This window comes from Theobroma cacao, chromosome 2 (assembly GCF_053813885.1).
Source record: "Theobroma cacao isolate CCN51 chromosome 2, ASM5381388v1, whole genome shotgun sequence".
Classification (NCBI taxonomy): Eukaryota; Viridiplantae; Streptophyta; class Magnoliopsida; order Malvales; family Malvaceae; genus Theobroma; species Theobroma cacao.
Window position 1 is genome coordinate 50,871,605 of NC_142640.1, and position 13,346 is coordinate 50,884,950.

Consider the following 13,346-nt stretch of genomic DNA (forward strand, 5'->3'; position numbering starts at 1 on the left):
GAAAAGAATTATGTACTCTTTTTCTTTCGTTCGGATTTTTTTCCTATTAAGTTTTTTCCTTATAAAGTTTTAACGAAACATATTCTTAATATAATGGACATTCAAGAGGGAGTTTTATGAATATTCATTTATTTTATTTATATCTAGATTTAATGTAAATTAGATTGTATTAGGATTTAATTCATCTAATCCTTAAGTGTTATTTTCATCTTATAAATTTTATTGAGATAAGAGAGTTATTTACTTATAAATAGGCTTTATCAGTTCATTTGTAAACACACATTTCAATAAGATCTCTTCTCTCTCTCTCTCTCTAAATACTTTCTTTCTTTCCTTTAATTGTTTTTTCAAGTTATCTTTATTTTTTCTTTTAAGTTATATTCTCATAATAATTTAAAATAATTTTATCTTTTTTTTAATATAATTATTTTATGTTTATTTTATTATATAAATTAATTGTATTTTAATACACGTGCAATGCATGGGATCAAAAATTAAAAATAAAAAGGGATGTTGATTAAAATTTTGTTTAATCGTACTAGTATTGAATAATTTATAAATTAATATTACAAAGTTTCAAAATTTATATATTAAAAACATATATATTTATTATTTAATATAAATAAAAATAAGTATTCATGTGAAAAAAAATAGTACTTGGTTGGAACATTTCAAAGGCAAATCTTTCAATTATTAAATCACGATAAAAATTTACGTTACATCTATCATTTCTATAATATTTTGTAAGATTTTGCATCATTAAGAAATGTGATTAGTTAATTATAATTGTAAAAAATAAAAATTTAACTATTTATATTTAATAAATTTTTCATATGATTATAATTAACTAATTACAGTAAAACTTTTATAAATTAAAATTTGATAAATTAATAATTTTGATTAAATAATATTTTTGCTCAGTCCCAACTTAAGACTAATATGGTAAATTAATAATTCGTTAAGTTTATGAGATAATATATTTTTAAAAAAACATATAAGTTTCATTTGATATATAAACTAATAATCTCCTTATACATCAAAATTATATATATATATGACTCAATTAGGAGGTTTTTTTAAAATATGATTCTAAGGTTATTTGTTTCTTTTTTAAATTCATCCTTAAATCTCATCTCTATTTTTTCTTAGTATATTAAGAAGTTTTAGTGTAATGTTCTCGTATTACAAGAGAAAATTATATAATATAATTATTGCTTTTGGATGCAATTTGAATTTTTTATATTGTACTCACATAATACGTTATACATGTCATCCGTCATTATTGATTTCTTTACAGCTTTGATACAATCAATTTAGTTTTACCACTTGTGATACTGAATGTGTTTTTTATAGATTTTTTATATGACTTAATGTTTATAAAGTATATTAATTAAATATACATTGAATCTAATTTTAGTTTGTCTTAAAAACAAATAGATTTATGATTTTTATATAATAAGATTAATTACATTCATAAATTTATTTTTTGTTAAACAAATACATAAAATAATAATAATTCGTAATTTTGATAATTAAGTAATATTTATATAATCACAATATATAATATATGTGTTAAATTTAATATTTAAAAAATATAAAAAATATTTTTATAAATTAATAAATTTTTATAATGCCAAAATATTAAGTTATAAAGGTTTTAGTCACTAGCGTGGAAGCTCCCTTCGTGGCAAATGCAAAGAAAAGAGAGAAAGAAAAAAGATGCGAGGGTGACTAGGACCAGGGCTTTCCCGCCGTTTGGCTATTATGCTAACGACAGGCCACTTTCCCGCCGCCCAATCCCAAACGCTCCCTAAGTATACAAACAAAATATCGAAGAGTAAAGATCAAATTTCTTGATCGACTCCAGTCAGATCCTTCCCTTGCTCTTGCACTTGCACTTTCAATTCCCTGCAAGTTGCAAAATGCAGCTTCGACCGCGTAAAAGGACCTCCAATCCCGCTAGCAATGGTAAAGCAACTGCACTCGACTTTTTCTTTTCCCTTTGTTAGGGTTGCTGGAAAACTCAATTCTGCTTTTGCACACTTTAATGATTTCTATCTTTAATAATTTTTCTCATCTTTGCTTCTGAAATCGATGGTGAAGATAAAATTTTCAACACTTTCTTTCAAATTCTTTTAGGGTTTGCCGATTCATTTTGGTTTCTTGGGCCTAACATCTTTTATATTAATTGTTATTATTATTTGATAAGTTTGTTAATTTTGAAACAGAAGAACCCAGTGATAGCTCTGACAAAGCCGATGATTTTATCCAGTTGGACGATCTCTCTGACCAAGAAATCTATGTGCCTTCTTCCGACTCTGATCAAGGTACTTACTTTGCCCGATAATCAGATAAGAAATCTTTTTTCCTTTTGGTTGTTTTTGTAGTCAATTGTATTTGTGAAATACGATCAAACGAGTACATTTTGTAGGAGAAGTGGAGATTTTTGACTTAAATCATAAGCCAATGACAGCCACTGCCGTCTCGCATCTGGCATTTGCTCCTATCACCGTTTCTGATTTTGCCGAGCCTTCAACAAACAGAAGCAATGCAGAACAGCAATCGACCGAGCAAAATGAAGGCGATTATGACTTTTATGTGTCAAGCAGAAAAAAGAGAAATAATGTAAAAAGGAAAAAGAAGAAGGCAAGGTCTGGGCCACTGTTAATGTGGGAAGTTTGGGAACAAGAACACGAAAAATGGATTGATGAGAATTTGACGGCTGATGTTGATTTGGATCAACAGAATGCAGTAATAACTGAGACTTCGGAGGCATCACCTGATTTAATTATTCCTTTGTTGAGGTACCAAAAGGAATGGTTGGCCTGGGCTCTGAAACAGGAAGACTCTGCTACCAAAGGGGGAATCCTTGCAGATGAGATGGGAATGGGGAAGACCATTCAAGCGATAGCGCTTGTCCTTGCCAAACGGGAACTCCTTCGTACAATCGCTGAACCCAATGGATCATCACTAACCCCAAGTTCATCAACAGATTTGCCCATGATTCGAGGCACCCTTGTTATTTGTCCCGTGGTTGCTGTGAGTCAGTGGGTAAGTGAGATTGATCGGTTTACTTCAAGGGGAAGCACCAAGGTGCTGGTTTACCATGGCACCAATAGAGGGAAAAATATTAAACAGTTCTTAGATTATGATTTTGTTATAACAACATATTCTATTGTTGAGGCTGAGTATAGGAAATACATGATGCCTCCTAAGGAGAAATGCCCATACTGTGGGAAGTCATTTTATCAAAAGAAGCTGTCAGTTCACCTGAAATATTATTGTGGGCCTGATGCTGTGAAAACAGAAAAGCAGTCTAAGCAAGAGAGGAAGAAATCGAAATCTGTGTTTAAGTCAGATAGAGAACATACTAGTAATTATGAGACTGATATGAGAAAGGGAGCTGGCAAGAAGAAGTCCAAGCATAATGAGGAAGACAAAGACTTAGACTTTGAGTTTGATGACACTTTTGCAGGCGTAGAACATAGCTTGCCTCAAGGAAAATCACTTCTCCACTCTGTGAAGTGGGAACGCATCATCTTGGATGAGGTGAGTTGACACGAGTCATGGAGAGATTCTGTCTAAATTGAATTGAACTACACAGTCATTATAGCATAATTATCTATTTATTATTAGGAATATATTTAATCTTTTTCTTCATTTCTTCATTAGACTTTGTTTAACATTTTGAAATCAAATAATGGGAGTTTCATCTCAAGATTAATAATCCACCTGAATTCCTGACATATCAGATCCCTTTTTTTTTGTGGATTTACCTACCTCATGAAATGGGTGACACACTTCTTCTGCTGGTTGATATCAATTGCAGCTTTCCATTAAGGGAAGAAAATTTTAATTTTAGCATTAATGTTGTTAATTAACAACTATTCTTAATTTTTCCCACATAGGCTCATTTTGTGAAAGATAGACGTTGTAATACTGCAAAGGCTGTTCTTACTTTGGAGTCCTTATACAAATGGGCTTTGAGTGGCACTCCACTTCAGAACCGTGTTGGAGAACTGTACTCTCTGGTAAGTAACATTTGTCTAGAAATTGAATTGTAATGTCAAGTTTCTGTTTTGAGTCTTATATGTTTTCTATTGCATTTCCACAGGTTCGCTTCTTGCAAATAGTTCCATACTCCTATTACTTGTGCAAAGATTGTGACTGCAGAACTCTTGATTATAGGTATGGTGAATGGAATCCTTAGCTTTAAAGTAGCTTCCTCCAAACTCAAATCCACGACAGTGATATTTCTCCTAATACCCTTCAGCCCAAGGGAAAATATGAGGACTTGTGTTGGACAAAAACCAGTATCAATGCCAGAATATCACTAACAGTGGGCATAGGTTAGGAGAAGAAAGGAAGGGAGGTAGAAAGTTTGGAAAGAAAAGATGTTCAAAGCTTGCTGGAAAAGTTAAGAAAAACAAAGAGAGAAACACCGAAGAAAAAGCAAAACAAGCGGTTCCTAACCTGACGTCGATGCTGATATGGGATCCACTTCAGCATTCTATCAATGGATTTTAATGGTGATTGATGGAGTGACCAAAGTTGATACAATCTTTTAGTTAGATTATGTGATTGGTACAAATTAAAAATTGGTGACCCTAGTGGGAATTGACTATAACTTTGGTGACCTTTTAATATGGTGCATGATTGATTGATTGAATTGGCTATATATGAGATATAATTGTGTTTTGGTAATTCTGAAACGATTGAAGTGGTGACACTTTTGGCTAAATATGTACGTTTGACTATTTCTTGCTTTCTTCTTCTAACATGTAGCTTTTTTAAACCAGCAGTATAAGAATTGTACATATAGTCCATTTTCTAATACTAGGATCTGGTGCTATAGAGGTTGATTGTCATTGTACAGATTGTCCTTTTAGTAGTTGCTGGGATGTTTTTTACATATCATTTCTTTGCGGCATTTCACATTCAGTTTAGGTACCTACTTAGGTAAGCCAACATAAGTGATTCTCATGTATGATGGTTCCTTTTTGATGCATCTTGGGTAGTAGTGCCACTTTGGTTGGCTTGTATCTATTTTCCCTTGGTTATGCAATTTCAGTTTTGCAATGGGAACGCTTAAATTCTTTATATTGTTATTTACAATATTAAGAATCTGATGACATTTTTACAGTTCTTCAACACAATGTTCGAACTGCCCCCATAATTCTGTGAGGCACTTTTGTTGGTGGAATAAGGTGAGCTCTGCAACTCTTTACATTATCATATAGTGTTGGTTGTGATAATTTCTTACAGGCATTTTTACTCTGAAATATCTTTAAATCTGCTTAGTATGTGGCTACGCCAATACAACAATGCGGCAATGGTGAGATTGGAAAAAGAGCTATGATATTGCTAAAACACAAAATTTTGAAAAACATTGTCTTAAGACGTACCAAGAAAGGCAGGGCTGCTGATCTGGCTCTTCCTCCAAGAATTGTAAGTGTTCTTTATACATGCATGCTCTCACATGTGAATTGCAATAATACACACCCAAACACACGCATCTGATGAAGTTCTGTTTGTTCTTAAAATTGTTGATATTGTTCTGCTGCCAATGCCCTCTTCCTGCAGGTTTCATTGAGGCGGGATACCATGGATATTAAAGAAACTGACTATTATGAATCCTTGTACAGTGAGAGTCAGGCACAATTTAACACGTGAGTTCCTTATTACTCTTTAGCTTTTGATTATTGAATTGGTTGAAGGAAGTACCTACATAAGTACCTTTTACAAAACTCTTAGTTGAAAAAAATAGATATTGAATTCTCAGAAATACTTGAAATGCTGTTGAAAAGATAAGATAAAGGAACCCTAATTAACTAGGATTGGGTTGCTCATATAACCACTGAACTTTGTTGTCTACTGATACCTTTACTTTCCAAGGTTTTGACTACTAACTCATTCTTTTTTCTCTAAAGGGAGGGAGGGGTACAAATAATTTGGATTTGTTAGCTTATTTACTATAGCTAGCTAGCTTTTTGCTGAACCATTTCTGTCCATCTTTTATTGTACTGTGCCTTATGTTGTGATAGGTGTTTTTCGTTTGGATGTTGGAAGTTTGATTTGCTTTAATTTTGACTATTTTGTTAAGGTATCATCTATCTATTCAAGACATTGGTCATTGCTGTTAAATTTCCCATTACCTCAAAATTGGGCCAGTTCATGTTTTTATTAATGATATGAAAAATCTAGTTTAAGCTACACTTTTAATGTTGTTTTAGGTATTTAAGCATTGGAATGTGGCTTTCTTTGTATGGTATTATATTTTGTGCTTTGCATTTTACATTTTGCTAGCAACTCAAGAAGTTGCTGATCTTTCTTAAAAATGGCTGTATTTTTTTCTGCCGCTTCTTTGCAGATATGTTCAAGCAGGAACTGTAATGAATAATTATGCTCATATTTTTGACCTCCTCACTCGCTTGCGGCAGGTGAACATATTTGTATCACTTCAATAGACGAAATATTCTTTCTTGTACTGTGTATATTTTCAATTCAATTTTTTTGTGGTGTTAATGAAACAATTATTCATATTGAATCAACTTGAAACTTGGTATGATCACCAACAAGAATAGAATATTGGATCTGATAGTCTAATAAAATGTGCATAATAACATGTATATATATATATATATATATAACAAATAATTAAATGTACAACATATATATTTATTTGTATTCTCCCTAAATATTTTTGTGTTTATGTATATTGTGTGTGTCTGTATGTGTGAATATTAAGAGATATTTTTATTGTATATCAAAAAATAAACATTATAATCATATTTATTAAGCTGTAGTAGTTTTATTTATTTTATAATTATATATTTAATTATTGATATAATAAGATAAATTTTGTCTAACAATTATTATGAAGGGATGATATTATATCAATGATGTTTTTGAAGGTGTTATGGTCACCCTTTCAAGGAGTGATACTGTTGAAAGGGGTGATGGAGGTTCATTAGCTAGTTATTATCACTTAAGACAATACCAAACTGATGATCCTATCACTGCTAGTTGCATCACTCCTATCACCCTTATTACCCATAGCAAAATCCCCTAAGAGAATAGGACTTCATTTTTAGAAAATGATAGAGAAAAAGGAAAACAACAGTCAGAATTGTATACTGATCTTTCCAATTGATGTTTATAATATCTTGTGCAAAATTATAGGCTGTTGATCATCCTTACCTTGTGGTATATTCGAGTACTGCTTCACAAAGGGCTGGAAGCATAGTAAACAGTGATAAGAATAATGATGAACAAGTATGTGGCATTTGCCATGACCCTACAGAAGAGCCAGTGGTGAGTTGCACTTTCTGTTTGTTCTTTTTAGTACTTTTATTCCTGTAGTTCTTCTTCTTGGCTTTAAAAGCATGTAACTTTTATACAAGCTCAAAACAGTTATACTAATTGACTCATCCATGGTCATGTTTGAGCAAGTCGTAAGAATGAGAAGTCACTTTAAAGGATAGGAACAAAATAATTGCTACAGATTGATTCTATTTCTATAAAACTGATTTATACACTCTCCATCTCTGTGATACTTTTGAACATCCAATTAAGTGAAAAAGTTGGCAGAAGATGTATCTTTCCTTTACTTTTGGTTTGAAGTGCCTAGTTCTAATTGTTTCAGGTTACTGCATGTGCACATGTCTTTTGCAAGGCTTGTCTGATTGATTTTTCTGCCTCCTTGGGACAAGTCTCATGCCCATCGTGCTCAAGATTACTCACTGTTGATCTGACCACAAAAGCAGATGCTGGAGGGCAGTCTAGCAGAACAACACTGAAGGGGTTTAAATCCTCAAGTATTCTAAACAGAATACAACTAAATGATTTTCAGACAAGCACAAAAATAGAGGCTTTGGTATGTTTTATTGGAATTCTCTTGAATTGAAAAAGAAGTTGCTAGAATTCTACTCTATGTTGCTCAACCATCAGTTTGCATTATCTAGAAGAGTTGTTTATGGCTATTTTATATCTGTCATTTATCATTTTTTGGCATGACTTTACTGATTGGTTAAGAGTTTAAAAAAAAAAAAATCCTTTTAAGGCCTTTCAACAGTAGGTTTGGAGTTCCCATTTGGCTTGTGTTTTTGAAATTCAAAATTCTTCTGCAAATTCTAATTTCCAGTGGCTTTATGTGTAAACTATGTTTTGATTGAAATTGCAAAGCTAGTATTTGAGCATCAATCTGGTCTGTCTTGTCATGCTTCAGTAATTCTATATATCGCTTATAAATTCACTGCAATGTTATGTGCTACTCGTTCTAGAAACTAGAAGCAGCTGAATTCTTATGTCAAGGTGAATGGATGATAACAATGAGAAAGATACATGAAAGGAATAGGTAATACCATATTCAATGGCATGAATGAAGCAGCTATAATAGTAAAGTGTCTTGGTCTGATCATGTAAACTGATTTAGGTCACTGCATTTAGAAGACATGCTTTTCGAATTATTATTGTTGTTGTCATTGTTATTACTTTTAGTTTGACTGTGATCATTACCATGAGCGGACTGGAAATTTGCCTCTGTATTGTATGGCATATCCATATTGTTTATAGTTCCATCTCTTGATTCTCTCTGCTGACTGGGTTTGCTTGATTTTAGAGGGAAGAAATTAGTTTGATGGTGGAGAGGGATGGTTCTGCCAAAGGAATTGTTTTCAGCCAATTCACGTCTTTCTTGGATCTCATAAATTACTCCCTCCATAAGGTTTCTAAAATGAGAATGGAAAAAACTCTATTTTAGTTCTTTCTGTAGATTAAAAAGATGTAATTGTGATATAGTGGCCTGTTTTGCAGTCTGGCATAAACTGTGTTCAATTAGTAGGGAGCATGTCCATGGCTGCAAGAGATGCTGCAATAAAGAGATTTACTGAGGATCCAGATTGCAAGATTTTTCTCATGAGTTTGAAAGCTGGAGGTGTCGCCCTCAATCTTACAGTGGCATCACATGTAAGCAATATCCTCTCTTTAGGTCATCCAATTATATCTCTGATATTTGGTGGGATCCATTTGCAAAAGCAATTTATTTCATTTCCTTCTCTTAGCTGGAATTGCATTTTTTGCAGTTAATAATTTCCTACTTTCAGATTCTTGACTATGGTCAAAAATGAATACTAAAGTAGTATTGCTTGAAATTCTATTAAGTTGCATAGGCTCCATTTCTTTGCTGATTAAAACTCAAATTTTTAGTTGGTTTTTGGTTCTCTTTATAAGTTATCATCTCAAACCTTCATTAATCCTCATATTAACACCCTTTCTTCCATACAAGTCATCTTCCACCATCTATGAATAAGGAGAAAATTGACTAGGGCACTTTTCTGTCCAAATTTATTTGACACAGATATTTCTGTTATTTGATTTATTTAAATTTGTCTTGGTTTCTACTTCATTCTCGTCTGGAGGTATGTATGTAGTTTATCTTATTGATTGGGAAAAAGGTAGGAAAGGGCAGCCGAGGGCTGGGGAAGGTGGTTTGGAATGGTATTCGGTTGTAAACATTTTCTATGTTCTTAGAATGGCGTCATCTTTGAACCTGTTTAGGTTTTCTTGATGGACCCTTGGTGGAACCCAGCTGTGGAGCGTCAAGCACAAGATAGAATTCACCGAATTGGCCAGTGTAAACCAATAAGGTTGAGCTTCTCCCCTTTGGTCCTCAAAGATTCTATGGAATTATTAGCTAGGTTCATTTCTCTTTTGTGTTAATGGGACTAACGCATCCTTCTGGTATAGGATTGTGAGATTTGTTATTGAGAACACAATAGAGGAGAGGATTTTAAAGCTGCAAGAGAAGAAGGAATTAGTATTTGAAGGGTATGAATCAATTTAAATTTGAAGCAAACTTTACTTGTCAAACTGATATAGAACATTTTGGCAATTTGATCAATGCTATTCTTTTGTTTCTAATGGTTATAGGACTGTGGGTGGCTCTACAGAGGCTCTAGGAAAATTGACAGAGGCAGACATGAGATTTCTATTTGTGACTTGAGCTGGGATGAAGCAAAGTTGTGTTGTTGCAGCTGTAAACTTGTAACTCTTGTTCAAGTGGTGATGTGAATATTGCTTGTCAAGTGTTGGTTTTCTGAGGTGGATTGTTTGTTTAAAAGTAAAAGTAGCAGATGTCAGAATTTCAGTTTCTGGTGACTATGTATGTAGCAAGTAAAACTAGTGGTTTTCTTTGTGTAAAGATAAGATTTAAGACTAGATTGAAGAGGCAAAATATCTCCGGGTGTCCTTGGTTCTTTCATTTTGTTTTTATATTATGAGTTAATGTAGTACTGCAGGAGAGTCGAATTGTTACAAGTGATGTGACGGTTATGATTTTGCTCTTAATCTGTCAAGGGTTGGACGAAAAAGAGCAAAAAGAAAAGGAAAATTTTTGTTTTTGTTTTTGTAAATACATGCCTTGTTTGGTAATTATGTTTCCCAAACCCAAAAACTAAAAACAGAATTTGAAAAAGAAAATATAAAATCAAGTCGAATGCTAAGCTGTTTTTCAACTACGTTGGTAGTGTGAAGGCAACAGGCGAATAACTCAGAGATGTTACATCACAATTAACAAATCGATTATTACTATTTTGACGTTCAATCGTCCACGCCCTACCAAAGGGCAAAGGGGACGTGGAAAAGCATGATTGCTTTACTTGCCCGGCAATGCAATAAATAGATTTTCGTCGGTGGAAACATACACCCCAAGTATCTGTTCCACTTCAATTCAACCCTCCAGAGCAAAAAACTCAAAGCAACACAAACTCAAACTCCTTTCCTTTGAGCTTTGAGCATGATTCAGCTACTCTACTCTGTGATAATGCTTCAGGTGGGTTTCATAATCACCCTGCTCTTCAAGACCCCTTTCAGAAAGCTCCTAATAATGGCGTTGGATCGGGTCAAGCGAGGAAGGGGCCCCGTCGTCCTCACGACCGTCGCCGCCACTCTCATGGTGGTGCTTGCATCCACCCTTTACAGCATGCTCAAGATCCAGCGCCGCACCATCGACGCTGCTGCCCTCAATCCCACCGACCAGGTTCTTATGTCCAAGCATATGCTTGAAGCTTCTCTCATGGGTATTTCTCTGTTCTATTTTATTTTAAAGCTTTCCCCTTTGTTCTATTGTTTCTTTTGCTTTCAAAATTTCTGATTGCATTGGTTTCCTATGGTTGGATTATGTTAGTTAATTATCTCAGTGATGCCGTAGTTAATTTGATTTTTACCGCTCCAGTCCAGTTGCCTGGTCTGGTTGGTGGTTAATAAAATCCGCTGTTGGTAGCAACATATGAGAAATGCAAATTTTATCCATTCATCTTTCAATTTCCAAACAAGAGCATGTACAAGCATAGCACATTTAGTTATGCATGGCATTCCACATTCTTATTTCACCTTCTGTATGTATCATTTTCATTTAAGCGCTAGTAAGTCCCAATAAGTAGTATTATGCTGCTAGCTGATAATCACCATTCTGTAACGTAGTTTGAACTTTCCATTAAGGAGCTGATGTTTTTATGCCATTTATATAAATGGCCTGCAAAAATTTAGAATATGCAAATATATGATATATTTGTGTTTGTAAACCTCTTAAATAGCATTACCTCAGAATCAGTGTTGCCTAATTCTTGGCTTGTAGATGCCTAGTCAGTAACTTTTTTTTTTTGATAGCTAATAGAGAAAAAGTAAATTCAAGTCTGTTCCTTGGTGCATTAACTAATGATATTCTTTAAAACTTGCTTATAAGTCTGAATTGACTGAACTAGATACATGTATTCAGTTTTAATGCCTGAAACTATGTTGACTTCTGAAGAACTAGTAATTTTCATTATGTTTTCATTTGCTTCCATGTCCCTCTTGGTTTTACATCCCTATCTGAAATACTTGGTATATTATTTCTTGAATGGCTGCTTTCTTCTGCAGGAGAGGGTTTGATAGAAATATAGGTTAGACATGATGAAAGCTGACAGTTTCTTTTGTTTTTCTTTGAGTTGAGTGGATTTTTGTAATAATTCTATGATCTGGTTATTTAAAATTAACATACGACGTAGCTTACTTTACTTACTTCATGCTTGTTGATTCAGTGGCTTGTTACTTATCCCATTGAAACAATGTTTTGGTGCCATGGTAATGCTTTAGCCCTTAAAAGTTTTAGCAAGGTAGGCTACAGTTTAGTTGGCTTCTGATAGTCTGTGTGGTGAGGAGATCCTCTTGCTAGTTTTCTGTGCTATAAGCATATGCATCACGTAATATATTTATTTCTTAATAAATAATTACTAGGAATTGATTTCTATGAAAATTTTCTTGCCCAAATATCTGGGAGCTTTTGTATTAATGTTGTTTTCGTGAGTTACATGGAACTAATTGTAAAGATTGAGTTGTATGTGTTATTGTCTAGATTGCTTGGTTGCTAAATGGCTCAAAACTTTGAAGTTTTCAGACACCATAGTATATACTCATCTCTCTTACCTTCTGCTATGCGTTCTAATTGGATATAGATATCAGGAGTGTCATTTTCTTGTTGCTTTTCTTTTGAATGTATACTTTATTTGCAGGTTTCGTGTTATTCCTTGCACTGATGATTGATAGATTGCACCATTACATAAGAGAACTTAGGTTCCTCAGGAAAAGCATGGAAACTGCGAAAAAACAAAGCCAAGGCTACGAGGACAGGAAAAACGCAGGGGAGCTTAAAGCCTTGGGGGAAGAGACTGTTATATTGAAGACCAAGATCAAGAAGTTAGAATCTGAATGTGAGACAAAATCGAAGGAGGTCGAGGCTGCACAAGCTGAAGCAGAGGCGCTTAGGAAACAATCTGAAGGATTGCTTTTAGAGTATGATCGTTTGCTGGAGGACAATCAGAATCTTCAAAATCAGTTGGAGTCAATTGAGCAAAGTTTGTCAGAACCGGGTGCAAAGAAAAACATGTAAATTGCTCTTTAATGCGGATGTTAGAGATTTTAGTGGGCAGAGGAGCTGGCACCTGGCGGTGGTTGTCACTAGATATAAAAATAAATAATATGAAACTGAGAAAGCTTTGTGCCGCCATAAATGGGATAAGTTGTGTGTTTAAGGCTTGGAAAAGGCCCAATGCCAATGCCCCAGCAACTGACTTTACATCCGAAAGATGTAGTTGTAGGAGTAGTAGTAAATAGTAACATTTTGTGTGTAAAAGAAAACAGAGGCGCTTGGGCTCTAAAGCCGGCCTAGCAGTGGCGCTCTTACCCAAGTACCGTGGGTCGTGATTATTGGAACGACAATTCAATAATCAACAAGATAAGCCTAAGTGAGTAAATAGTTTCACAGTAACTATTGAATATCCATTGTTTCTCTTGTCAACTTATTTTTG

The 13,346-nt window shown here is 33.9% G+C and overlaps 2 protein-coding genes across 3 annotated transcripts; both read left to right on the plus strand.

The window, feature by feature from the left end:
• Positions 1 to 1,679: 1,679 nt before the first annotated feature.
• Positions 1,680 to 10,412, plus strand: LOC18610587 (Helicase protein with RING/U-box domain-containing protein). Of its 2 annotated transcripts, none has more exons than XM_018116116.2 (16): positions 1,680 to 1,968; positions 2,229 to 2,327; positions 2,432 to 3,549; positions 3,909 to 4,031; positions 4,115 to 4,188; positions 5,144 to 5,207; positions 5,302 to 5,448; positions 5,584 to 5,669; positions 6,371 to 6,440; positions 7,183 to 7,314; positions 7,646 to 7,876; positions 8,621 to 8,725; positions 8,815 to 8,967; positions 9,559 to 9,647; positions 9,748 to 9,828; positions 9,931 to 10,412. In XM_018116116.2, exons 1-16 carry the CDS (start codon positions 1,923 to 1,925, stop codon positions 10,001 to 10,003), a joined length of 2,691 nt encoding a protein of 896 aa, XP_017971605.1. In that variant the 5' UTR covers positions 1,680 to 1,922; the 3' UTR covers positions 10,004 to 10,412. The 2 variants fall into 2 exon arrangements, with proteins under 2 accessions (XP_017971605.1, XP_017971606.1); XM_018116117.2 differs by having other exon boundaries at positions 2,232 to 2,327.
• A 170-nt stretch (positions 10,413 to 10,582) lies between these two features.
• On the plus strand, positions 10,583 to 13,336 carry LOC18610588 (B-cell receptor-associated 31-like protein). Its single transcript, XM_007046328.3, has 2 exons — positions 10,583 to 11,078; positions 12,552 to 13,336. Exons 1-2 carry the CDS (start codon positions 10,796 to 10,798, stop codon positions 12,926 to 12,928), a joined length of 660 nt encoding a protein of 219 aa, XP_007046390.1. The 5' UTR covers positions 10,583 to 10,795; the 3' UTR covers positions 12,929 to 13,336.
• The last annotated feature ends 10 nt before the right edge of the window (positions 13,337 to 13,346 follow it).

Coding starts and splice junctions, on each gene's coding strand:
- LOC18610587 (XM_018116116.2), top strand. CDS start 1,923: ATGCAGCTTCGACCGCGTAAAAGGACCTCCAATCCCGCTAGCAATG. Junction 4,189..5,143: donor TGCAGAACTCTTGATTATAG/GTATGGTGAATG, acceptor ACATTTTTACAG/TTCTTCAACACAATGTTCGA. Junction 6,441..7,182: donor TCCTCACTCGCTTGCGGCAG/GTGAACATATTT, acceptor GCAAAATTATAG/GCTGTTGATCATCCTTACCT.
- LOC18610588 (XM_007046328.3), top strand. CDS start 10,796: ATGATTCAGCTACTCTACTCTGTGATAATGCTTCAGGTGGGTTTCATA. Junction 11,079..12,551: donor GCTTGAAGCTTCTCTCATGG/GTATTTCTCTGT, acceptor CTTTATTTGCAG/GTTTCGTGTTATTCCTTGCA.